Here is a 25,136-nt window from a genome sequence, read left to right as displayed (position 1 = left end):
AGGAGACAGATCCAGATAGAACAGCAGGTTCTTTTTCCGGTTCCTCAAAGCGCCACGAAACTGCCACTGGGGTGGGACCAAGACAGAAGAGAATGTAAACATTGGGTTCCACCCCCTGGACTCAAGGGAAGACCCTTATTCAGAGAGGGGCTTGATGGCTGGAAGGGAACAAAATGAAAGATAGGCTTTCTGACTCTCAGCAGAGAGGCCTGAGCATACAGAGCAAGTGGGCTAGGAAAGAGCAGGACATGGGTGGGAAGGAAACGGAGGACACTTCCTAACATATCCTCTTAAATAAACTGGAGCATAGACGCACTGTGGAATGGGGAAAGGACAGAGCACCCACCCCAGGCCAATCTGACCTTCTGTACATAATTACAACACAAGGATATCCAGGAGAGAAAACAGCCTTGGCCCCCAGAAAACAGTGGGGTGACAGGCAGGGCCCCAAGACAGGAAAAGGAACCTAGCTCCACCATCTAAGGGAAGCCACTGGAGTGTAAGAATCTGCTAACTGCCATTGCCAAGAGTCACTGTGGTGACCAAAGGCAAATTAAGACAGCACCCCAGAAGAACTTCATAGGCGTGACAGAGACCCAAGCTGAGCCTATCTGGACGAAAGAGTCTCCAGACTTGGTCACTGTTACCCTAGGAAATGTAGCTGTCCCATGCACTGTGGCTGTCCCGGCCATGTAGGGATCAGCAGCTGGCAAGGAGTCAGGGGAATCAAGCCACTTTCCTTAGAAAAAGGAAGAGCCTGCCAAGGGAGCTGGGAGAGCCCTGCCAGGGCTGCTGTTGGCTGAGGGAGAGGAGGAGGGCCATGCCATCCAGAACCAACAAGAGGTCAAAAGTAAGCATCCTGCCGGGCCTCAGCTGCTGACCTGTCCCCACCATCCTGGGGTGCTGGGGGCCCATCTGCCTTTCGACGCAAGGAAAGTTTCCGGCCTTGGCCCTTCTTCTCCAGCTTCTGCCGTTCCTTTTCCTGCTTCTGCTGTTCCTTCTCTTGCTCTTTCTCCCACTTCTGCCGCTCCTTCTCTTGCTTTTCCCGCTCCTTCTCCTGTCTCTGCCGCTCCTTCTCTCGCTCTTTCTCCTGTTTCTGCCGCTCTTTCTCCTGTCGCCTGATCTCCTTGCTGGTGCCTAGTGGGGTGCTGTTGCCAGTAGGTGAAGGAAGGGATGGATGCAGTCCCTCAGCAATGACGACAGCCCCAGGGACAGGCCCAGCACTAGCCCTGCGGACAGGAGGTGGTGGGGAAGGAGCCCCTCCAACTGCCCGGGAGCCTCTGCTCTTGAGACTAGGGAGGCTGAGGAGGCTAGAAGAAGGGCCCAGGGGTGGCTGCTGCCGCCTGCGTTCCTCATGGATGGCTCGGGAGCCATGTAGTCGCCTGGAGGGCCGATACTGCAGCTCTCCCCTAGTTTCTCGCCACTTCTTCAGTTGGGCTGCATTCTCCCGCTCAATCAATGCTTCTGTCACAGGGAGGGTGGTTACCTAGACAGAGACATGGGAGCCAGAGTATAGACCTGTGTGGGAATGGGCTTAATCAGGTCAGGGTGTGCTGAGGCTTGTGGCCTACCTCATGCACTAGGAAGTCCTCCTGCATACACTGCTGTGGCAGGTTCCGAAGCTGCTCCATGGTTTCATACATGCCTTGACATGAGCGCAGCTTTTCCACAGAGCCCAGTGTGTGTCGCAGTAAGACCAGAGCCACTCGGAAGATGATCTTAACGCCTACAGGGTCAGGGAGGAATGCAAAGAGAGATCAGGTCCAGGATCTCAACCTGCTATTTACTGCCAGCCTTACAGGTGAGGAGAGTTGCTATGGGCTGCAGATTTCTTGGAGGGCAGGCAGACTCTAGGTTGCTGGCTGAACAAGGTGGGTCCTGTTTTCCCATCTTACAGACTGTTTATCATGAAGCCTAGACCCAACAGTACTCCTGTCTATGGGATACCAGTAAAGTGACAAATCCTAGCCTCCCCCCTCAGCCTGGCCAGCCACTGAAATACCTTCACAGAAAAACATGTCCCAGACACGCAGCACTGAAGCCCAGGGGAGGGTGCGGGCAAAGATGCACATGAACCACTCTGTCATGTAGAGTACTGGGTCAATGCGCTGACGCCGAAGGTGACGATGTGCCAGCGGAGAAGCCCGGCGCAGGAGTGCAAAAAAGATTTCTCCATCCAACTGAATGGCCTCCTAGAGGTGGTAGGAAGAGCATAAGAAGTGGGTCTGGTTTGCTACGGTTCCCTCAGGATATGATCAAGCCTAAGAGGCTGTCTTAACCTCAGTGGTAGAAGGACAGAAAGACAAATGAGGCAAGGCAAGGACCTAAGGCAGCCTTGGGGAAAGTCAGAGCCCCAGTGCACCCAGCTTCTAGACACTCACCAGCCCTGCACTGTAGTAACCTGGGAGGTACTTGTCGCAGATCTGTACCAGGCACCAAAACGCTTGCTAAGAAGGGCAAGAACAAAAGGCAGGGCCTGAGAAGTAGGGAGTATGAAGCTCTCCCTTCACCATGGTATGTCTAGATCTTCTCACCCCCACCCCAAACGGGTCCACTTATGCTGACCTCAGCAGGCATGTGCATGAGCAACACGGCAGCCACTGGGGCCTGGGCCTGACAGTAGCCCTCGTCAGGCCTGTAGATGGTATAGGCCTTCAGGATTCGGTACAGGTCCTGTTGCCTAAGGGAGTACAGAAGACGGCAATCATCAAACCTGCCCTAACCCTGGGCCAGCATCCCTTACATCAAGTCCAAGCTAACCCAAGAGCTTTACTACCGCAGAGCCATCTACCTTCCTTGTCCTGCCTACTAGAGGTTCAGCATCCCAAGAGTTCTATGTCCTGGCCTTTCACCCTTAGCTACATACACCATAGACTTCCTACCCATTTCCTCTTGCACCTGTAACTAGCCATAAAGCAATCATGGTCATTTTCTTCAGGAACCTGTCCATTCTATAGCACTGTCCCTCCTCTGGAAATAAGTGTTTTCATCCTCCAGGGCAGGCAATCTTGAACTATTATGTTTTACTGAATTTCAGCATGTCCACTGGTCCTGGTTCTTGGTGAAGGCCAGGAAGCCAGCTGTACCTCACATCTTTTTCTTATCTCTACATCAAGTCAGATCTGTGCCCTAGCCCTGCTCTTTTTCCTTGTTGAGTTCCAGCATATCTGAAATTTCCATCTACTCAAAAACATATTTCTATCTACTCAAAAACATCCACCAAGTCTGAGGCATACTATATCCTGAACTTGGTTCTCTAATCTTTCTTTTTTCTTTTTTTTTTTTTTTTTTTTTTTTTTTGAGCTGAGGACCAACAGGGCCTTAAACAAGCTAAGCAGCTTTACTGAGCTAAATCCCCAACCTAATCTCTTTTCTCCATCCACAGTTACTTCCATCTCTGACCTCATCTCTTGGTCTCCCAATCTTCCTGCCTGAAGTCACACTGCTAAAACTGCTTATACTAGTACCGCCCCAAATCCAGTCACTCAGATGTGAGCTCTTATATCTGCACCCCAAATCCAGTCACTCAGATGTGAGCTCTTATATCTGCACCCCAAACCCAGTCACTCAGATGATCACTTATATCTGCACCTACTTCACTGTTATTTAGTAAGTCCTACGATGGGGTTTCATGCAGGGCTTGCTGGATTCCAACCTCAATACTCAAAAGTGACCCTGACCTTGACCCTCGTGCCTCCATCTCTCTGGTACCAGTATTAAAGGTATGCACCATCACACTTGGCTTTCTGTGGTGCTGGGAATCAAACTCAGAGCTTCCTGCATCCTGGACAAGCGCTCTACTGAGTGAGCTACATCCCCACCCTTGATTACTTACTTTGCTATTTACTTTGCAAAAGTCCTAATGAGTTAACACGTCTGATGATGCTGGTTATTTTACCTAATACCCATAATAAAAGTAATCCACACCAAACTAACCCTAACAATGTACTGGAGCCGGAGAGATGGCTCAACAGTTAAGAGCATCTGTTGCTTTACAGAGGACTTGAGTTCAATTCCCAGCACTCACACACATGGCAGCTCACAACCATCTGTAACTCCAGTTCCAGATGACCTTCACACCTCTTCTGACATACCTGGGCACCAGGCATGCAAAAATGTAGCTTCTGCCTATGACTGGACCCCAGCCTTCCTTTGTGCTATGAATGTGCCACGTTCTCTGCTTCAGCAGTTCTCTTGTCTCTTAATCATTCCTGTCAGCATACTAACAATCTGCATTTTAAATCTTTATTTCTTTTGCAGTGCTAGGATTGACCCTGGGACCCTTGTACATGCTAGCCAAGCACTCTACCATTGAGCTAAATTTCCAGACTTGCTGGGTTTTTTTTTTCTTACTGACGTTGTCAAGCTTGTCAATCAAGTACTTTTATCCACTGAGCCACTCCACTGGTCCTCACTCTGTTTAACCGTGTCCCTTAATCCCACTCTCCCTTCCAAAGAACAGAGCTTCTTCCCTGGTCAGCCAAGCCTCTCTAGAACTACGCTGTCTTCCATGTTGCTCCTCCTACACTCTTGGCAGGCATTTCCATATGCCCCCACAACAGTGTTCTTATCAAGTCACTAATGAGACAGACATGGTGGATCACACTTTAACCCCAAGACTGGACAGGCCAAGGCAGGAAGATTTCTTTAACTCTGAGTTATACTGGAAGGGTGTCTCAAAAACAAGCCCCTAATGACTTAACCTAGTGGTGTGTCAATCTAGTTCTCAGAGGTGATTTACTCATCCCTCAGTACTATTTCCTGAAGCTGATCCTTGAGGCTCTTCTTCACTTTGCTTTTGAAATCAGACTTTCCCCTCTACCTCTATAGCTTCTAGTCCTAGTATCCTCTGTAGACTGTTCCATTTTCTCAATCCTAAAACACCAGTACTTCAGGGCTCGAGGCTTGCTTGCCTATCTTACCTATCTCCCTTGTTTCTTGAGACAGGTCTCACTATGAATGCCCAGCTGGCCTAGGACTCACAAGGATCCACCTGCTTCTGCCTCCCCAGTGCTAGGAGTGAAAGATGTGTGCTACCACACCAGGTCACATCTTCCCTTTGTACCTATAATTGCTGCTTGGTGATATCTTGTCCAGTGAGTGAGCCTAATCCTTCCATAAACACACTTCCAGTTTCCAATTTATCACCAATTTAAACTTCCTTCCTGAGCCAGGCAGTAGTGGCACTGCACACTTTTAATCCCAGCAGAGGCAGGTCAATCTCCAAGTTCAAGACCAGGGTGGTCCTCAGAGTGAGTTCCAGAACAGCCAGAGCTACACGGAAAAACCCTATCTCAAACACACAAACAAAAAGACCCTCTTTCTTGAAATCCTGACATAATATACTGGGTACCCAACCTGCCTACATCCCCAGGATGTCCAGTTCAAAAGCTCCACATAGTTTGAGATGGAGTCATCCTCTAGCCAAACTGTTCTGAACTCAACATGTATGTTAAGACTGGCCTTAAACTCAGGATAATCCTGTCACAGCTTCCTAAGGGCTGGTCTAAGCCACAGCTCCCAACCAAAGTTCACCTAAATACCTGAGACTGTAGGCATAAGCTACCATGTCTGACTCTAGAACTTTCAGCGTAACCCAAACCTACATTTCCTCCAGTTCTCTGCTCTTTATTAGTAAGTAGCAAGTCTCTTGTACTCTGTGCCCTTGGATTCTGTCCCATACACTCTCATCCTCCTTTACTGTTTGCCCTCACAGGGCTGGCCACTACTTTCCACATTTCACAAACTTGCCTCTACCAAAGATTGTCTATTCCCACAGGAAGACAGCTCCTCGGTTTTGGTTCATTGCTGTCGTCTGTGACTAGAAGAGTACCTAGGAGAAGTAGGTACTCGATAACTGTTAAAAGATGAACATATTGATAAAAATATTTATTTAAGCTAGGCATGGTATATATCTATAGAATACTGAGTTCAAGACACTCTGGGCTGCCCAGCAAGTTCAAGGTCACTCATAAAAATAATAAATAAATAAATTAGCTTGCTATGGCTGTGGTGGCACAGCCTTTAATCCTAACATTTAGGAGGCAGAGATCCGAATTTGAAGCCAGTGTTGTCTACCTAGTCAGACCATTATCTCAAAGAAAAAAAATATATACATATTGTTTTGTTACATAAAGAAAATATGTATTTTATAAAGATAGAAAAATGTCCATCTAGGGCTGGGAACTAGCTGAATGATAGAACACTTGGCTAGTGTGTTACAGGCCCCAGGTACAAGTTCCAACACAACAAGGAAAGGCCATATGACTACCTAAGTAAGATCAGTCACCTTACACACTAGAAGGAGTGGCACACATTTCCTCTGAAAGAAGCTTAAACTACAGAATAAAACCCAAGTGCCTTGGCTCTTAGTGATCTGGCCTGAACTTCTCTCCAGATTGAGCTCTATAAAAACCCAGTGTCCAGACACTGCTTATACAACCTCCCAGGAAGGAAAACCCTAGCTTGTCCCAGCCCCAACTAGCTTTTAAAACCCAGTACAAATACAACCTCAGTTAGTCCTTAATGTGCCTATACGAAGTCCCAAATTAGAATCTCCCTCACCAGACACTTAACACTGCTTGACATTCAACTGATTAACGATCACTCTTCTAAGAGCCCTAGAGGGCATGAATTTCCTGGACTTGGTCTTCTATCTACCTGGAACCTTCAACAGATGTTTGCCAACTAATCACAGTGAGGCTCTTACCCATGCCCTCCTCGAGCAGCAAACATCTCATGGAAAGGGAACTGGCGGTGCAGGTCTTTTTCAATCACATCCAGCCACTTGGGGTCCCCAGGAGCCCGTTCCAGCTCCTGCAGTGGACAGCAGGGATTACCTCAGGGTCTGGGAGAACTGATTTCTCCTGCAGAGACAGTGCCACATAGCCCCACACCCTGGAGTTGCACAAACCTCAAACTTGCCCGGGTTCTGCTCCAGGAGTTCCTTGCTATTAGACAGGTACTGCCAGGCCTTGGCTCTGAGAGAGGAGGGGATTCCTTTCCGGCAACGTAGCTTTACCTAAGGTAGAGTAACATCTAGGGTGAAAGCTTCAGGCCTGGAACATTCTCTAAGCTTTCCCCACCAGCCATCAGGCTCCCAGAGACATTCTTCCCACATGCCAGATGTGACAACGTTGGACCTGGTCTGGCTACAGTTTAAAGCTCCTCCTCCCAATGCCCAAGTCCCACTGATCCTCAATGTGCTAGGAGGGCAGACAGTATTAGTTTCCACTCCCACCCTTGCACATTGCCCAGCCCACTATACAGCCCTCAAACCTTCTGGAAACGCCGTGACAGCCACTTATCCCAGTTACTGAACATCTCCAGCCACTTGAGCTCCCGCTGCCGAGCCACATCCACAGGAATAGAGCTCTCTCTGCAGAATCGGATCATGTATGGAAGAAGTCAGTGGCAGTAGTGTAGGGCCCCAGGCTGCTGGGGAATCTGAGCCAGCCAGTTCCCTCAGGCTCAACTGAGAAACTAGAAATGTGTGAGATCAAAATGTCTGAAGACTTGATCATCCAAAGCCTAGACCATCACACTTTGAAGGCTTCTTTCCCTACAGAATCTCTACACGGATAATTTTTTTTTTTTTTTTTTTGTTTTTTTTTTTTGGAGCTTGGGTTCGAACCCAGGGCCTTGCGCTTCCTAGGCAAGCACTCTACCACTGAGCTAAATCCCCAACCCCTACACGGATAATTTAAATCCCACTTCTGATACATCCAATTTTGGTCATACTAAAAAGACACATTGTGACTGAGGATGTAATTCAGTGGTACTGCGTTTTCTTGTACGTGAAGGGCTCTGAATTCAGCCCCATCACTGCAAAAAAAAAAAAAAAAAATTAACTATAAGCCACATTTTGTATTCAATCTGGATCTAAGTCCTAGTTTTACCATTTTACTCATTACGTGACCTTGAACAAGTCACTTAATTTTTCTAAGCCCCAATTTCCTCATTTGTAAAGTTGAGAGAGTAACAATATATACCTGAAAGAACTTGTAAACAGCCTATATCAGGAGTCATACAAATGACCTTAGATGTGCCATTTTATTCTAAGACACATGAGGTTTCTTGGACCATCTGTGACTTTCTCTCCTCCTCCTCTTTGCAACCTCCCCAGATTCCAAAGAAAATGAATTTCTCTGCCCTGATGATATTCTGTCAGCTCCATGCTCAAGGTGCTCCATCTGTCTGGAAATGGTTGGTTACTTACAGGAGCCAGTTACAGGAGAACAAAATGGAAGAAAGACCATGGGTTTAAAATATTCCATAGGGGGCTGGGGATTTAGCTCAGCGGTAGAGCGCTTACCTAGGAAGCGCAAGGCCCTGGGTTCGGTCCCCAGCTCCGAAAAAAAAGAAAAAAAGAACAAAAAAAATAAAAAAATAAAAAAAAATAAAAAAAATTAAAATATTCCATAGGGGTTGGGGATTTAGCTCAGTGGTAGAGCACTTGCCTAGCAAGCGCAAGGCCCTGGGTTCGATCCCCAGCTCCGAAAAAAAGAAAAAAGAAAAAAAGAAAAAGAAGAAGAAAAGAAAAAGTAAGAAAAAAAATTCCATAGACAAAGCTTAAAGCCCAGTTCTGTCCCTAAGAAGCTACGAAGTCTCGACATGTAAGTTCAGTCTCTTCCTCAGCTATAAATGGGATGTCACTACCTACAGTTATAAGGACAAGTAAGAAAAATACACCAAAAGACTTTCAAATAGGAGCGTAACAGATGTTAATTTATTCTGTGTAGAAACTCCTTAAACAGAGACATCATCTCTTATCACATTAATGTCAGTTCTACACTCTCAGGGCTGGAAAGATTAAGGTACTTTTCCTGTCCCAAGGAACATTACAGCTTACAAAGGAAGGGAAGGGCAGGAGAGATGGCTCAGCTGTAAATGCACTGAAAGGTCTTGGAGAGAACCAGGGTTCAGTTCCCACGTGGCAGCTAACTATGGTCTGTAATTCCAGGTCCAGAGGATCTGAAGCTCTCTTCTTGCCTCCTGGACGCTATATGCACATAGTGCACAGATATACCCATATACATAAAGTAAAACACTGTTAAATCTTAAAGCAAACAGAAAGGGGAGGAACATCCACTACCAGATGAGAGAGGTAATGGCAAAAGATTCACACAGTCACTATTACAAGGACAGTAAGTAACAGGGAAGGCTCCCTGGGAAAAAGGACATCAGAAGTGTACCAAAAGGAAGGAAGAGAAACGAAGGGCATCCCTGGCAGGACAGGCCTGAATCCCACCCACTGCTAATTTAATACACACTCTGGCACACCAAAGAGTCTAGCACAGTGGGGCAATAGGAGCAGTATGCTGGCAAAGGAACTTGGACTTTACCCTGTAGGGGCAAAGTGTTCATGCTAGTATGTGACAATCGGCCTTGCCTCAGAGGTGATGCCTCTGGCAGGGGAGACAGATTCTGAAGTGTCAAAGTTATAAAGCAGAAAAACAGCACCCAGCACAGTACCTTACACAGGAGTGACATTCTAAAACCGAATTTGAACCAAGTTCCTCTGGAGAGACCAATATGGAGGAATGCCCTAGTCACACATCCATGTTAGATGAGGGAGGCAACTCCAGTTTTGTTTCTTATGAGGTAAAAGAAGTGCAGGAGAAAAGATCAGGGTCAGACTTCAGTTAGAGTTCAGACTGAAGGTTGGTGCCCAATCAAGTCTTCTGAGTTGTCAGCTTACAAGCCCTGCCTGTACTACCTACCCTTCCTCCCCATCTTCCTGATTCAGATCCCCTCCAGCAGATTTTTCACATCCAGGTGCTCACGGGAACCCTCTGATCTCTAGGCTCAACCCAACCAATCACACTGAAGCTGTTTAGGCAACCCCTCCAGATGAGAGCCTTAAAAATGACTTCAGTCAGTGCTTAGTACAGAGCCAGGCTGCAGTGTCCTTAGGCGATGCTCCAGGCTGAGCAAACCAGGTTACAGAGTAGCAAGCAGGTTAGGGAGCACAGAAGCAATGGTCAGGATCCAGAGAGAAGGAAGAAGTCAGGCCAATCACACACACCCCCACCTTAGGAGTGACTCAGGCCCCTCCCTGGAAGGAACTAGGAAAGCTCGACTAGAGCAGGGGAGATGAGGAAATGGGGAAGAGGCCACCCCCACCCTTCCCCTTCAATGAAAATACAAAACTGCCCTCTCCCAAAAGTCCTGTCTTCAGGGTCTCTCCTCCATCAACCAGAATTCCTCACCCCACCATTCTGCCTATTGCCCACTGATACCCCGACTGCTATTCTGAAGGTGTCTGCCCTCAGAGACCTAAGATTTCTACTGGAAGAAACTTTCCAGAATGTCTGGCCCTTTTAGTAAAGTTTCAGACCAAGCAGCTGGTATCTTAGCTGCTTAGTAGGTACCACTTCATTCAGCCCCTCCTTCAGAGGAAACTGAGGCACAGAAACAGGGACACCACTAGCTCAAGGACACCGGCCTACGAAAGGTCTAGGCTTAAACCGAGATAACTGCCTCGATCCCTGATCCTCAACTCTGAAGTCACAGAAACCCCAGGATGCTTTGAGCACTGCAGCTCCTGCTAATGACTCCCTGGGTCAGGGCTGGCCAGGTGCATCGCCTCCCCTGCCCCCACCTCCGCGGCCACAGGCAGCCCCCACGGGTGCCCACTGTGTACTCACAGGCTGCCTGAGTACTGGCTGCCCCCAAGGAAACCATACTTGTCCGTCTTGCGCAGGGCCAGCCCATTTATCTCCGAGTCTGAACCCACGGAGCTCACATCATCCGTCAAGGACTCCAAGGTCCCAGACATGAGGCTCACGGAGTCCAAGTAGCTCAGGGTGTCCGGGGCCTGCCCTCGAGGCCCAGAGATGCCAGGTCCTAGACTGGACGTGGAACCCAGGTCTTGAAAGTTTTCAGTAGTCTCCGGAGCTGGGGTCACTGTCACCCTAGCCACCGGAGCCGAAGCCTCGCACGTCCCGGGAGGGCCTGTGACAGGCCCTGAAGGGTCCTCAGGCACCGGCCCTGCTGATGCTGATGTAGCAGCTCCATGTCCACCTGCCACCTGCCCTGCTCCACCCCGTGCAGTCACTCCTGAAGCCACTGTGGTTCCCGGCTTGGGGGCAAGCGGGGGTTTGGCAGTCAGGGCTCCAGACGCCGTTCTGGAAGGGGTCCGAGTGGGGGTCCCTGGTCCTGGGACAGGCGAGGTTCGAGCCTCTTCCGTCTTTGGAGTGTCTGTCCCCAAAACCAAGGCCACGGACGTCTCGGCTCCTGCCTCTGCCGCTGGTGCGGGGAACTCTTGCGTCTTCGCGGCTTCGGGTGAGGCCTCCAGGGTTAGCTCTACCGTGCTGCCTGTAGCTGTCGTGGGTGTCGAGGCCGAGGTCTGTGACGATCCTGGGACCCAGGCAGGCCGAGCCTCCCCCAGGGGCCACCAGGTCGACGGGGGCCGAAGTGGCCGTAGTCACTGGCGGTCCTGGTGCCACCACTAGGACCGGCCCGGCCCGGGAACCCCGGGGCGGAGGCGAAGGGGCAGCGGAGGCGCCGTGACGGCGCGGCGGGGCCACAAGGGGCGCCGGGCCCGTCTCCATAGCTGCGGGCCGCCCCTCACATCCCCCCGCCGGGGAGGCCGCAGAAGGCGCCGCCCCTCAGGCCGCCCGGAGCAGCCCGCCCGGGCTGCAGAGAGGGCGAAGGGCGCGGCTCGGCGCGCGCCGGGGGCGGGCGGGACCGGGCGGCAGGCGGCGGGCGGCGCGCGCAGGCGGGGCAAGGGTCGACGGCGCTCGCGCAGGGGTCTCCCGGCCTCTCACCCTACTCGCGCGCTCGCACCGCCCCCTCCCTGCGAGGGGCCGGCTGCCGACGTCGCGCCTGCGCAGATGCTGAGGAGCCGCCAATGTCTCGGCGAACTACGCCTGCGCGAGGGAAGGCCCTCCCGCGCCCCTCTTTTTTTTTTAACCTCCCGCCCCCTTCGTAGGACCAAGACAGATAATAGGGAGAGAGAAAATTGAGTTCCAACCAATCGATGGAAGGGTGGGAGGGATTAGAGGCGGGAAGAGGGTCGGTATTCTAGAAAGAGGAAATGAAGAAGGCGGAGGCAGGACGAAGAAAACAAGCAATAGAAAAGAGGGATTCTGAGCCTCCAGGCCAATAAACACAACTGAAGAGTGAGTGATCGCAGAAGGGCGGGGAATAAGGCTGGTGCTGGGCAGTAAGAGGCAGGGACTAGGAACTTGTTAGCCAATGGAAATGGTGAAAAGGGAACCAATGAAAAGGGGGCTAGGCAGTCAAATTGACCGACGATCACGTCTATTTCCGTAATGACAGCATCAACAGTCAATAGAAAGAGCCGAAGGATTCTTAGACTTCCTGAGATGGTCAGGAAAGAATGACAACTAGGGAGAGGCGGGCTTAATTTGTGATTAACTTGTTAGCCAATGACTGTCTTTCTCCACTTTGCATAAGGGTAGGAAGATAGATAACATTCTCAGCTTCGAGGGGCAGGGATGCTGCCAGCAGGCGGTGCCAGAGCAAGAATAGTCAGTGACAACCAGAGACAAGCGCGAGAAGAGGTGACAACTGGGGACATCACTGAGAAAGGGCCTGGAGCGTCGGTGCGGCTCCAAGCCAATAAGAGTGCCGTGCTGGCCTTCTTGGGTTTCCAAAAGGCCCCCAGTTCATTCAGCTCCTGAGATGCACCACAAACCCAGTGCCCTCATCAGTTCTCTCTACCTAGTTGTGTAGTTAGACTATGTGTCTAGTTAGACTATGGTCAGTCCTCTAAAAGACTCATCTCTCTGAACTCCAGGCAGGAACTTAGACCAGGTTTCTCAAAGTTCTCATATATAAACTGAACTTCTCCCCCAAACGCTGAAATTTCTGAAACTTTATACCTCTGAGTCCTACTTCACTCTCGGGGCGTGTGGGTGGAGGCCCCACCTCAGAACCCAAATCCATGAATCCTCAATACCATGAAGCCTCCATATGTTCTGTGTTCCTGTTCTTTGGGGGATTCAAGAACAGCCAAGCCCTATTGTTATCACCTCTCTTACTACTCATTAGCTACTAACTTAGACTCCAACTTCATGAGCCCTCAAGGTAGCCCCAAGACCAAAACCACAAGACCTGACTTTATGAGCTCTAACCTTCTTTTTTTTTAAGTTTTTTTTTTTTTTTTTTTCCCAATACAGGGTTTCTCTGTGTGGCCTTGCATAGCTGTCCTGGAACGCACTCTGTAGATCATGCTGGCCACAACGAACTCAGAGATCCGCCTGCCTCTGCCTCCTAAGTTTTGTGGCCTGCACCACCACCGAACCAGGAACCTTACAACTTCTAAATTCTGCTTCCTCAGTTCTCTGTTTTCTTGAGCTCTAGGATGGGTGGACTACCAAATCCATAAAGCATCTGCCACTCTCAGAATTCTAGTGAGACCTAGCTCTCAATTTCCCTAGTCCTTGTTGTCTTTTGAGTTCTGAAGCTCCTCAGTCTTGTCATCTCACTTTCCTGCTCCCACCTCAGAGCCAGACCCCGTGAGGACCTGTCAGATCTTCTTTTTAAAGCTTCTCTGTCTTCCATTTGATTCAAGTTTCCTGAGAACTCCCCAAATCCCATTCCCTTTTGGAGTCTTTCTCACCTCCTAGAATCCACTAATGAGTGGGCTCCTCCATGACGTAGCCCCCCATGGTACCCATATAAGGCAAAACAACTGCCAACTAAAGCCGGGAGGGGCCATGCAGAAGGCCAAGGGCAGCTGCTAAGTTTAGGGTGGCTCCTTCTCTCTTCTTAGAGACAACAGGTGGCTGGGTCCCAGTGCCCAGAAAAGAAAATGTCTTAGTGGCATTGGCATGGACTGGAGGACGGGAAGGGAGGGGACACATTCCTCAGGACATCAGGTCCTAAAGGGAGCAGGAGGAGATGTGTATCGTTGCCAACCTGGGGTTTCCTCTACTGCTATTTCTCTAGATTTCCACTTCATAGAGCAACATGGGCCACTGAGGCCCAGAACATTATGAAAGTCACAATGTCAGCCAAGCTAGCTTCTCCCCAGAAGGGAGAAGCCACTGGTTATTTTATGTGGGAGAGGGTCGTTGGGGTCTTTGTGTTTTCTCCTCTGAGGTCCTGCAAGAAGCCTATCTAAACCTCTCTTGCTTCAAGCCTATCCAAGTTCACCATTGTCTCCACTTGTTGTTGGGAACCCCACAGTATTTGGTCACCAACCTTAACATGCAGCCCCATCACAGTTCTTGCAAGCCCAACAGCTGACTTTCACTGTCCTGGCCTTTGCCCATGAGCTGCACCTTCTGTCTGCATGTCTGCTCGCAAGCCCTCACTTAACTCACTTCCTTAGCTTTCTGCTGAGTTTTGCTGTTGTCATTTGCCTGCCTGCTTGCTTGCTAAAGTGAACCCACAAAACCAAGCATACTGTCTGTTGGCAATAAGTGCTTACTGAGTTTAGATCTATGCCTAGCCCCTCAGGGGCTCAAACATCCGGTTCATCTCTTCCAGAACTGTGGGCTTCCATGAGCCCCTCTGAATTCTGGCACACTGCAGTCCCCTTTTGGGAGAAAGAACATCCCTTCCTACCTAGGTCCTAACAGACTTGCATCCCAAGACCTCCTCCCCCCTCCCTTCCTGGACTCCAGCTGCTGCAGGCCTCCAAGAAAGGAGAGGCCCCTGAGCTGGGCTATTTTAGTATCTGGGGTGGGTATCCACAGGGCTAAGGTTACCACAGTATGTTAAGGGGCAGGACTATATAACCCCAGAAGAACTGCCCCAAGCAGATTCTCTGCCTTTTTCCATCTGGAGCTACTGCCTTGCCCTCAGAGGATCTAAGACATGGTAAGTGAAGACCCCCCCCCAATACACACACACACACACACACACACACACACACACACACACACACAGAGTTAGCTCAGGATAGCCTCACCTTCAAAAAAAAAAAGTTGTTGCTTCTTATTCCAGCTACAGATAAAATGAGAACTGTCTCTCTTAGCAGCAGAATGAGGCCAGATAGAGTGATGGGCTGAAGGGTTCAGCCAAGGTTAATATGCTCAGATATCCAGCCGTGATGTATGGGGGTCGGGGGTAGACGTGATCAAAGTCTGTTCCGTCCCTTTCTGTACTTTCCTAAAGTGCTCAGACCAGTGAGATGACCCTGCTCACATTTTGTAAGTGAAAACTAGAGGTTCAGTTAGGGTCAACGAGTAGACTAAGCTAGCAATGATGGATGCCAAGTTGGCAGGCGGAGGGTCCTGAGAAGGGCACTTGCCAGCCAGGATGAAGCGATCTGGGAGCTATAGTTGGGAGTTTAAAGATGCAGCCAAAATGAGGCCCCTTAGCCAAGAGGTGCCAAGAAAAAGAAGAGTTGTTTTAGAAAAAGGGACTCAGAGAACTCTGAATCTTAATCTGACTAGGTATGGAGGGTATGCCCATAATTTCAACTACTTTCAAGCCTGAGGAGGTAGGGTTACTGGAGTCCAGGAGTTCAAGGCCAGCATGAGCAATGTAAGGATGTAAGGAGACCCTGTTGCAAAAAAAAAAAAAAAAAAAAAAGAAAAAGAGGAGAAGCCAGGTGTGGTAAGGAATATCTTTAATCTCAAAGGAAAGCCTGGGTCTACATAATAGGTCCCAGGGCTAAATCATGAGACTGTGTCTACAGGGGGTGGGGAGATTGGGGTCGGGATGTAACTCGGTTGGTTGTGTTAGCCTAGCGTGCACAAGCAACCAAATAAAATAGGATGTGGCTGCACAAGATGCTAACCCTGGTACTTGCACAATCAAGGTTAGAGATGGAGGCAAGATGAGCAGATCAAGGTCATCCTCAGTTAAGTAGCAAGTTTGAGGGTTAGGTGAGAACCCCCCTTTAACAGAAACAAAAGTCTGGTTTGTTGCTCCCAGGAGAGAGGTACATGAACTGACCTGTAGACTCTCCTGCTCAACCTTTACCCTCACAGGCACCCAAGAAGGCCAAGAGAAGGGCAGCAGCAGAAGGGAGCTCCAATGTCTTCTCCATGTTTGACCAGACTCAGATCCAGGAGTTCAAGGAGGTGAGAGAGGCTAAGGAAAGCCCCTCCACCCTCCTCCCCACCCCTCCTCTCCATCCCTCCTCCCCACCCCTCCTCCCCAGAAAGTGCACCTGTTGAGGGAGAAGGAGGGTTTAGAATTCCTCCCCTCCCTGCGGAAGGGTGGAGGGAGACAGCTGGCTCAGGGCCAGAATCTGATCTGCCTTGGGCCAATTCCTGGCTTCATCTGTCCCCACCCCTACCCTTCCACAGGCTTTCACTGTAATTGATCAGAACAGGGATGGCATTATTGACAAGGAGGATCTTCGGGACACCTTTGCGGCCATGGGTGAGCTCCCTACTCCCATCTGTAAATGTTGAAAGCTATGGAATCGGAGGGGAATCCAGTGGCTTCAGGCATTAATCTGCCCAGATGAAAAATGAATGAGCTGATATAAGTTTATGGAAAGCACAGCTCTGGTCCCCAGCACCCAACTGCAACCCCTGGTGCTCACCCCATTCAGGCCGTCTCAATGTGAAGAATGAGGAACTCGACGCCATGATGAAGGAAGCCAGTGGGCCTATCAACTTCACTGTCTTCCTGACCATGTTTGGGGAGAAGCTGAAGGGTGAGTAAAAGGCTCTCAGTCCAAGACCGTAGTTGCTCCTCCCAGAACTTCAGGGACTTGCTAGACTCATGTGCCCTCTGACCCTGCAGGTGCGGACCCCGAGGATGTGATCACTGGAGCCTTCAAGGTCCTGGACCCAGAAGGGAAGGGCACCATCAAAAAGCAATTGTGAGTGGCTCCCTCTAGTGGCTCTACTGTAGGCTTCTAAAATCCTTGCATAAGGGTGACAGGTTGACAGACCGTGTGAGCAATAGGGTCTGGGTGGCCAGGTTACATTTTCATAATAACTAAGGGAAGAAATTCGAGACAAGCGGACACAGCATTTGGGAGATGCGCCAAACATGTTTCAGGGAAGGTTGATGGGAACAAGAGTGAACCCAATCTCACCTCCCTGAATGTCACCTTCTCAGCTTGGAGGAGCTGCTTACCACGCAGTGCGACCGATTTTCCCAAGAGGAGGTGAGCAGGGGAGAGCCCAGGGAGGGAAAGGACTCGGAGTGGAAGGAAGTGGAAGGGAGGAAAGCAGTGGGAGTCGGAAGACCGGTTCTAGACCTACTCCTGTCTTCCTACAGATCAAGAATATGTGGGCAGCCTTCCCTCCAGATGTGGGCGGCAACGTGGACTACAAGAACATCTGCTATGTCATCACACACGGTGACGCTAAGGACCAGGAATAGGGGACCCAAGGTCTCAGAAGACCCAGATAGGCTTGTAGCCGCACCAACTCTCACCCTGACCCCCCAATAAAACTCAACTGGTCTTTGTTTCTTATTGGTGGCAATTTCAGTGGGTTCACGCGCGAACTCAGGTGGGAGGCCGAAGCACCGCCCAGCAAGACAGGAGTGGCTAACAGGTGGAATGACTAGTGGCCAGGAGGCCTCCAAAGTGCAGTTCCATTCCTGCTGGGAAGAAGACTCGGGCAACTGGGGGGAAGCAGGGAGCAGTTTTATTAGATGGAGAACTTGGAGGAACGCTAAAACCCAAGTGGAACCTGCCGTTAGGCGTTTGGAGGGCAGTCCTCTCAGAACAGTATAGAAGGCGGAGTTCGCTGGGCCTTAAACTTCCGGATTGGAGGCACCTGATTTAAGTACAAGGGCCGGCCTACCCTCTGGGTCTTCGGATTGGGCGCTGGGCAGTCTAGAGCCGGGATGAGACAGATTAGCGGTGAGCAGACGCTAGGATAGGCGGCGGTGAGCATCTCACAGCACATCTGATTGCTCGCCCTGAGCCTGGCTCTGCTGCATCTGGGCTTGCATCTTCTCCAGCATTTCTTGCATGCGGCGCAGCTGTGCGGAGCAAGATTGCAGGCTGTGGGACCCGGCAAGGCCGGAATGGGATCTAGAAGACGTTCTAGGGCACTGATTAAAGGGAAAGAGAAGTGCTTGCTCACCTCTTCGTCCTTCTCGCGAATCAACTTCTCAGTGTCGGCCAGGGGCAACATGGGCAGCGGGATCTCTGTGGCACTCTGCCTGGAAAGCTTGCTAAAAGGATAGAAGGAGAAATTGTGTGCGTGCAGAAAACAGGGTGAGGTCTGATATTATGAGTCTAGCCTTAGGGTCAATTCTGCGTGTAGGAGGCGGGGCCTTGTCCCTGAGGTTAGGGACAAAGTGGGAGTGGCTTAGTTGGACCTGGGAAACTGACTTAAGAAGGTAGCAGGACCAAGGCTTGCCCAAACGGTGGCGCCATGGAAGCACCAAAATAGCCCTGCTCTCACCTGCGACTGGCTCGATCCCGGGCCCCAGGTCGAGCCAGACTCTGTAGGCAGCGAGCCCGGTAGCCCTCGTAGAGCAGATCGTGGGTCACCTCTTTCAAATCCTGAAGGTGTGTCTGCACCAACATCCGCCTCAGGTTCAGGAAATCGCAGTGATGTGGGTTCTCCACTAGAGGGCGGAACAGGTAGCTTTTGGTTCAACTCCACCCTTATGGTCTGCTCTCTGGGAGTACTTCGCTATTCTAGTGAGGGACCCACGATTTGCAGCCCAAGGACCCTTCTTGTGGCTTCTAGGAACTCCCAAGACTAGAGCCTCAAGCTTCACATATGGATGCAGACTGAGCTCCCTCGCTGCTCTCAAAGCATGCCTGGCCTTACCCTCCACGGTACCCCAGGAATAGCGGCGTCCCCTCACTGGTCGGGTTCCGTCCCTCACCACTTCACTCGAACCAACGACTGCGAAAGGGATGTTTTCCTAAGGGACGGGAGTCAGAGTCACGTTGGCTCATCCTGGGCTTAACCCTCTTTCTCAGCTTTCACCTCCACTTCCTGCTTCCTTGCCCTTTCCACCGCCACCTGTCAAACCTTCATTTCTTCATTTTGCTTCTTGAATTCTTCGTCTTCATCAGAGTCACATTCTGGAAACTGATAGATGTTGATCTCCTCCTCCTTCAACTGGTCCCGGATCTCAGAGCAGATAGAGGGAAAAACGGAGGTATGACCCTCAGACATTGCATGGCCAGAGACAGTGGGGTATAGTGGGGTGATCAGGAAGAAAGAATGATATGATGTTGAGAAATGGTCACACAAGATGACCAAAATCAAAGCCTCAGAAATGTGATGGTGAGAAACTCAGATAGGACAAATATCAAGATCCTAGGGAGTGGTACAGTGGGGAAGCACTTTAAAGACAGTGATACAGGCAATCGTCACTATCACAAAGAGATGGCAGGAGTTGGGGTGGCCTTCCCCCTTTCCTCAGAGTCAAACATCTAGTTCTAGGGCTATATGATCATTCTGTTCTGAGCTGTTAGGGACATGGCTGCTTGTGGCACGTTCATACACAACTTTGCTCACTCCACCCCTATCTAGCCTAATGACTCCTGCTCTTAAAAGGCCACTCCAAGATTAAAAAAAAAAAAAGTCAAGACAGATGAGATTCCGACATGGTATTTGATGTCACTTAGTGGTCCTTGCCAGTCACTCACACAGTCAGCCATACCTTCTGCTTAAGGACCTGAGTTTCCCTAGGCAACAGGGCATCTGCTTTGCCGATGACCGGGATGATATTGACTTTCTCGTGCACGGCCCGGAGGAAAGCCACATCTAGGGGCCGGAGCCTGTATCAGGAATTGATTGGTCAGGACTGAGTTTCAAGTACTGAGCTTTCTCCAGCCTCCGCACCATCCCACTTCCCAGGATGCTATCCAGACCCCCTGCCGAAGGGTGAGATGAAGTAGAGGCAGCAGTGGACTCTAGAATCTTGGATGTTCTTCCTGTTCAAGCCACTCTCGTCCCTGAGGTACTGCTCAAACTGCTCCTCGATGAAGCGAACCACAGGCAGCCAGCTGCAGTGTGGAGAGGAGATATGTAGTCTGAGATCACAGGGCAGGGGACAGGATGAAGCTAGCCAGGGCTGTGCAGCGCAAAGTAATTTCTTTGTTCCTAACCAAAGCCATCAGGGACAGCTGGCAACGGAACATCAAGAAATGTGGTGGCTGCACACCTGTAATCTTAGCACTCAGGAAGCTGAAGCAGGAGGATTGCCACATTTGAGGCCAACATGGCCTACATAGTGAGTTCCAGGCCAGTTTGGGCTAATATGACACCATCTCAAAAAAAACAAACAAACAAACAAAAAAACAAAAACAGAAAACAAACAAAACAAAACAAGCCACGATGACAACAGAAGCACTGAATAAGCCAGGCATGCATAAACTTGTAATCCCATGAGGAGGACTTTGAGCTTCAGGACAGTCTGCGCTACACAGTGAATTTGAGGTCCCTGAGGGACATAGAGAAACTTTGTCTCAAAACAAGAAACACTGGATACTTTGGGCCAGATTGTTACCAGAAACAGGCACCTCCTTTAAAGTCAAGTGCCTATATGACAACCTACAACTGACCCCTGCTCTTCCATAGTGGAAGAGAGGCTTAGCTCCTCTCCCTCCCCTCCTCACCAGTCTGAGCAGTCCACAGAGTCCCCGAAGCCAGGTGTGTCCACCAAGGTCAACTTCACCTTGATACCTCCCTCCTCAATCTCCACACCCCGGCGCTCAATGGTCAGAGTTTGTGTGGTGCGAGCTATGGAGACAGAAGTTGGCTGCATGAGGCTCTGAAGCAGGATTCCATTCCTCGTGCCGCAGCTGCCCCCATGTGTTTTTCAGGGGAGGAAACAGTCTCAGAGAAAACCAGTGACCATCAAAGTCCCCAGATAGAAAGAAAAAGAACACAGCCTGATGACACAGGAAGAGGCCTGGGACACGATAGAGGGATGACCAGGACAGCAATGAGTGGGCAGCCTGCAGGGGAGGAGGCAAGGAGTAGATTTACCACTGGCATCTGGCACCTGACGATCCTCATAGAGGTTGGTGAGGAACAAGCTGTTGATGAGGGTGGATTTCCCCAGGCCTGACTCCCCTGTGCACAGAACAGGCCCACTGGTCAGACGGGGGGGCGGCCATGAGAACATCACCACCCTCTGAGTCTCTCTCCAGAACCCACAGACCTGCCACCATGAGTGTGAAGTCAAACCCCTTCTTGACAGACTTTCGATGCAGCTGGTTGGGTAGGGCAGCAAAGCCCACATATTCCTTGTCCTGTGGGGGTAAAGAGAGACAGTATGAGGTTCCTGGGCGCGGCAGGGAACGCCCCAGTACCACTGGAGCCCAAAAGCTAGCAAGTCCACTTACTGTGGGTTAACTTTGAATTGGGGGCCCTCGGGGAGAAGGCTGGCCCCAGATGCCTAGATCCTGGGCCCAAGATCTCAGAGAACTCACCATGGCTCTGCTGGTTGTCGTTGCACCTGGTATTGCTCCCCACTTCCTCTGGTAGGGCAGGAAGTTGAATGTGTCAAACAAAGGGGGGGTGAAGTGAGGGAGGGGGCAGTGCAGGAAGCTGAGCTGCTCAAAGAGAGGTGAGAAACCCAGGCGCATCCCTTTTCTTTTAGTTCAAAGATTTTATTTTTAATTATTTGGGGAGCAGGAATTTGTGTGCACGAGTGGAGGCCAGAGCAGGGCATCTGATCCCCTGGCCCTGGAGTCACAGGTAGCCGTGCACTGCTTGACATAGACGATGGGAACTGAATTGAGGTCCTCTGTAAGAGTAGCACAGTCTTAATTGATAAGCCAGCGCACAGCCCTGATGCACCTCTTCTTATCGCCCTGTACGCAGCCTCAGCCCCTTCATTCTCCACAAGCCGAGCCCCAGCACAGCCCCCATCATCATGGGGAGAGGTGGGTATGGACAGAAAGAAAGGAAGCAAGGTGCTCTCCTTTGCACGTCTGATAAGGGTTTAGCAAGATGATTTGAAAGAAGAAAAAAAAGCTCCCGGGGTGTGAGCAAAAAAATAAAAATGGTAGGATTGGAGGTAGCCCTGACTAACAGCTCCCAGCTCCCTTTTGGAGGGTGGGAATACCTGAACTGAAGTCAAGTCATGGGTACGGCCATGCTTAAATCCTCTGCACTCCCAGCTCCCAACGGATTTTGGATATTTTGAGACAGGACCGGTCTTACTGCCTATCCAGACAGGCCTTGAATTTGCAAACCTACCACTTTGGCCTCCTGAAACCTAGGATTACAGGCCTGTGTCAGGGAACCTGAATTGTAGTTGTTTTGTTTTTGAGACTGGATCTCGCGTAGCCTAGGCTGGCTTCAAACTCACTTTGCAGTCTAGGATGGCCTTTAGCTCGTTATCTGCCTTGCCCTGCCTTCCTCTCTGGTTGTCCAGTGCTGGGATTACGGGTGTGTGCCACCACCGCTGGTATCGGGTTATAACTATCAGAAAGACCCTCAAGGTCCAGACCCAGGAAGTCCCAACTCAAACTCAAGAGCCCCCCACCCCACCTCTGCCGCCCCACTAGGCTGGTGATACCAGAATACAGTCTGTACTCTGGCCTGGTGGGCAAGGTTTGCCCTTCTTTGCCTGATGACCTATCTCACTCACTCTTCAAGCATCTGTGGCTGAAATTTAATTAATTTATTTATTTTTATGTATATGATGTATATGAGTGATCTGTCTTGACACACATCCAGAAGAGGGCATCGGTTCCCATTACAGATGGTTGTGAGCCACCGTGTGGTTGCTGGGATTTGAACTCAGAACCTCTGGGAGAGCAGCCAGTGCTGTTAACCGCTGAGCCATCTCTGAAGCCCTTTTAAAGGGTCTTTTATTTTATTGTTTTATTTGTATAGGTATTTGCTTGCACATATGTCCGTGTACCACAAGCATGTAATGACCACATAGGTGCCCACGGAAGCCAGAAGGGACTTCAGATGCCCTGGAACTGGAGTTACAAACAGCTGTGAGCTACCATGTGGCTGGTAGGAATTGAACCCAGGTCCTCCAGAAGAGCAACCAGTGCTCGTAACCACTGGGCTGTCTCTCCAGCCTCTAAGCTTCCACCTTCACCCTGGCAGGGCTGGGGCTGGAATCCTGAGCAGGTCGAGTGTATCAGCCACTTTCTGTTGCTGTGATCAAAACTGTATGACCAAGAGTACTTTATAGAGGAAAGGATTTTTATTTTGTTTCATGGTTCCGGGGGGATAAGAGACTATCATTAAGGGTATGGTAGCGGTTAGCCAGGGCAAGAAGCTAAGAAATCACACTTTCAACCACTGAAAAACAAAGAGAGTGAATTGGAAGTTGGGACAGGCTACAGACATCCAAAGCCCACCTCTGGAGCCGTCTAGATGTACTTCCTCTAGCAAGGTTGCCCCACCTCCCCAAGCAGTGCGACTGGGGCAAACGCTCATGGATGACATTTTAATTCAAGCCAGCACACCAGGCAGGGCTCTACCACTGAGCTATACTATCAGCTCTAACTTCTTCCTCTGCACCAGTTCTGCAGTGAAACCTTCCTCCACTGACTTGGACAGAGCCTTTTCTGTTTTAAACTAACATCTTTCTCAGGCCCCTCCATGCTCACATTGGCCTAGGTAGGTGTCTGTGTCTGATGCCCTGGGAATAGGGGCTATGTCTTCCTAATTTGTACGTTCTGGGTGCTCCATAACACTTTGTTTCTTAGGCGCATGTGCACAGGAGATGAATAAATGGGCTGGATGGTGGCTCACTCCTTTAATCCCAGCACTCAGGAGGCAGAGGCAGGTGGATCTCTGAGTTTGAGGCCAGCCTCATCTACAGAGTGAGGTCCAGAACAGCCAGGGCTACACAGAAAAACCCTGTCTTGAAAAAGACAAAACAAAAAAGAATGAATAAATGAAGTTAGGCAGAATGAAGGCTAAAAGTCTGCTGAACATAAATAAAGACTTTTGCTTTGGGGTCAGAAGGAAGCCCCCACAAAGTCCAGATGTACCCCTGTCTTGCTGTGTGACCTTGAGCAAGTCATTTGACCTCTCTCAACTCCAGCTTTCTCAAGGTAAAAGGAAATACACCACGTGTATTTTAGCAAGTCCTCAGGACCATTCCAGGTTGTCTATGACCTATAAACTTCGTAACATTTGAGCTGGGTGACCTTGGGCATGGAAATAAACTCCTCTGAACTTTAAAAACTAGTCATCTTATAGTCTACAAGACCCTATGATCTGGAACCTGCTCACCCTCCAATTTAATACTATTTTAGTGTCTCCCTAAGTATCCCAGGATGGCCTAGAACTTTCCGTTGTTCTCTCTTTCTCTTTTTTAAAAAAGTATTTATTTTATTTATTTTTTCCTTTGGAGCTGGGAACCGAACCCAGGGCCTTAAGTGATCTACCACTGAGATAAATCCCCAACCCCTATTTTTTAAAATAAATGCATGTATACCTGAAGGCCAGAAGAGGGCACCAGATCTGACTACAGATGGTGATGAGCTACCATGTGGTTGCTGGGAATTGAACTCAGGACCTCTAGGAAGAACAGTGTTCTTAACCACTGAGCCATCTCTCCAGCCCAACTTCCCATTCTCTTGTCTCCATATTCTTAATGCTGGGATTACAGGCCTGTGTAGTCTAGCCTGGCTTCTCTATTTCTTTTTGCTTTATTTACTATATTCCTTTTTAGTCTCTAACTATGGACTGGACTTTATGACTCTGCTCCTCTCCCCCATTTATACATTGAAGCCCTATGTGACTATATTTGCATATAGAGTAAGAAAAGAGGTGATTAAGTTTGGTGGCTTTATTTATTTATTTATTTATTATATATAAGTACACTGTAGCTGTCTTCAGACACACCAGAAGAGGGCATCAGATCTCTTTACAGATGGTTGTTAGCCACCATGTGGTTGCTGGGAATTGAACTCAGGACCTCTGGAAGAGTAGTCGGGTGCTCTTAACCTCTGAGCCATCTCTCCAGCCCAAGTTTGGTGGCTTAATCAAATAGAACTAATGTCCTTATAAGAGGGGAAAATATGCTCCTCCCCACCCATGTACATAGAAAGACTCGGTAAAGCTATAGCAGGAAAGTGGCTATCTGCAACTCAAGGAGTGAGCCTCACTAGATACTGACCCTGCTTACACCTTGATCTTGGAATTCCAATCTGAAGAACTATGAGAATATAAGCGTCTGTTGTTTATGCCACCCGGTCTGTGATTTCCTGTTATAAAGTGTGGTGGTTTGACTAAGCATGGCCTCCATAGGCTCATATAGTCGAATGCTTAGTCCTCAGAGAGTGG

The 25,136-nt window shown here is 49.7% G+C and overlaps 3 protein-coding genes across 5 annotated transcripts; 1 reads left to right on the top strand and 2 right to left on the bottom strand.

Annotated features, from left to right (window-relative positions):
* Positions 1-10: 10 nt before the first annotated feature.
* On the bottom strand, positions 11-11,555 carry Tbc1d10b (TBC1 domain family member 10B). Its single transcript, XM_032892589.1, is given in 10 exon segments — positions 11-1,486; positions 1,572-1,726; positions 2,003-2,192; positions 2,382-2,447; positions 2,566-2,680; positions 6,710-6,816; positions 6,914-7,021; positions 7,279-7,378; positions 10,650-11,389; positions 11,391-11,555. Coding segments are annotated over 10 exon segments (2,388 nt in total). The 3' UTR covers positions 11-844.
* Positions 11,556-12,044: 489 nt separating this feature from the next.
* Mylpf (myosin light chain, phosphorylatable, fast skeletal muscle) lies at positions 12,045-17,362 on the top strand. The gene is made up of 7 exons (XM_032892588.1): positions 12,045-12,125; positions 15,915-16,007; positions 16,236-16,311; positions 16,487-16,591; positions 16,681-16,759; positions 17,002-17,050; positions 17,164-17,362. The coding sequence occupies exons 2-7, from the start codon at positions 15,972-15,974 to the stop codon at positions 17,266-17,268; spliced, it is 450 nt and encodes a 149-aa protein (XP_032748479.1). The 5' UTR covers positions 12,045-12,125; positions 15,915-15,971; the 3' UTR covers positions 17,269-17,362.
* Septin1 (septin 1) lies at positions 16,496-21,344 on the bottom strand. Of its 3 annotated transcripts, XR_004386840.1 has the most exons (12): positions 21,302-21,344; positions 21,031-21,121; positions 20,856-20,942; positions 20,483-20,606; positions 19,736-19,870; positions 19,525-19,642; positions 18,888-18,989; positions 18,681-18,777; positions 18,306-18,471; positions 17,982-18,072; positions 17,697-17,877; positions 16,496-16,584 (listed from the first exon to the last, which is right to left on the bottom strand). XR_004386840.1 is itself a non-coding variant. In XM_032892586.1 (11 exons), exons 1-11 carry the CDS (start codon positions 21,302-21,304, stop codon positions 17,791-17,793), a joined length of 1,101 nt encoding a protein of 366 aa, XP_032748477.1. In that variant the 5' UTR covers positions 21,305-21,344; the 3' UTR covers positions 17,518-17,790. The 3 variants fall into 3 exon arrangements, 2 of the variants coding, with proteins under 2 accessions (XP_032748477.1, XP_032748478.1); XM_032892586.1 differs by lacking the exon at positions 16,496-16,584 and having other exon boundaries at positions 17,518-17,877; XM_032892587.1 differs by lacking the exon at positions 16,496-16,584 and having other exon boundaries at positions 17,518-17,877; positions 21,215-21,302.
* Positions 21,345-25,136: the final 3,792 nt, after the last annotated feature.

Source organism: Rattus rattus, chromosome 2, assembly GCF_011064425.1.
Source record: "Rattus rattus isolate New Zealand chromosome 2, Rrattus_CSIRO_v1, whole genome shotgun sequence".
Lineage (NCBI taxonomy): Eukaryota > Metazoa > Chordata > Mammalia > Rodentia > Muridae > Rattus > Rattus rattus.
This window is presented reverse-complemented; position numbering and strand designations above follow the sequence as displayed.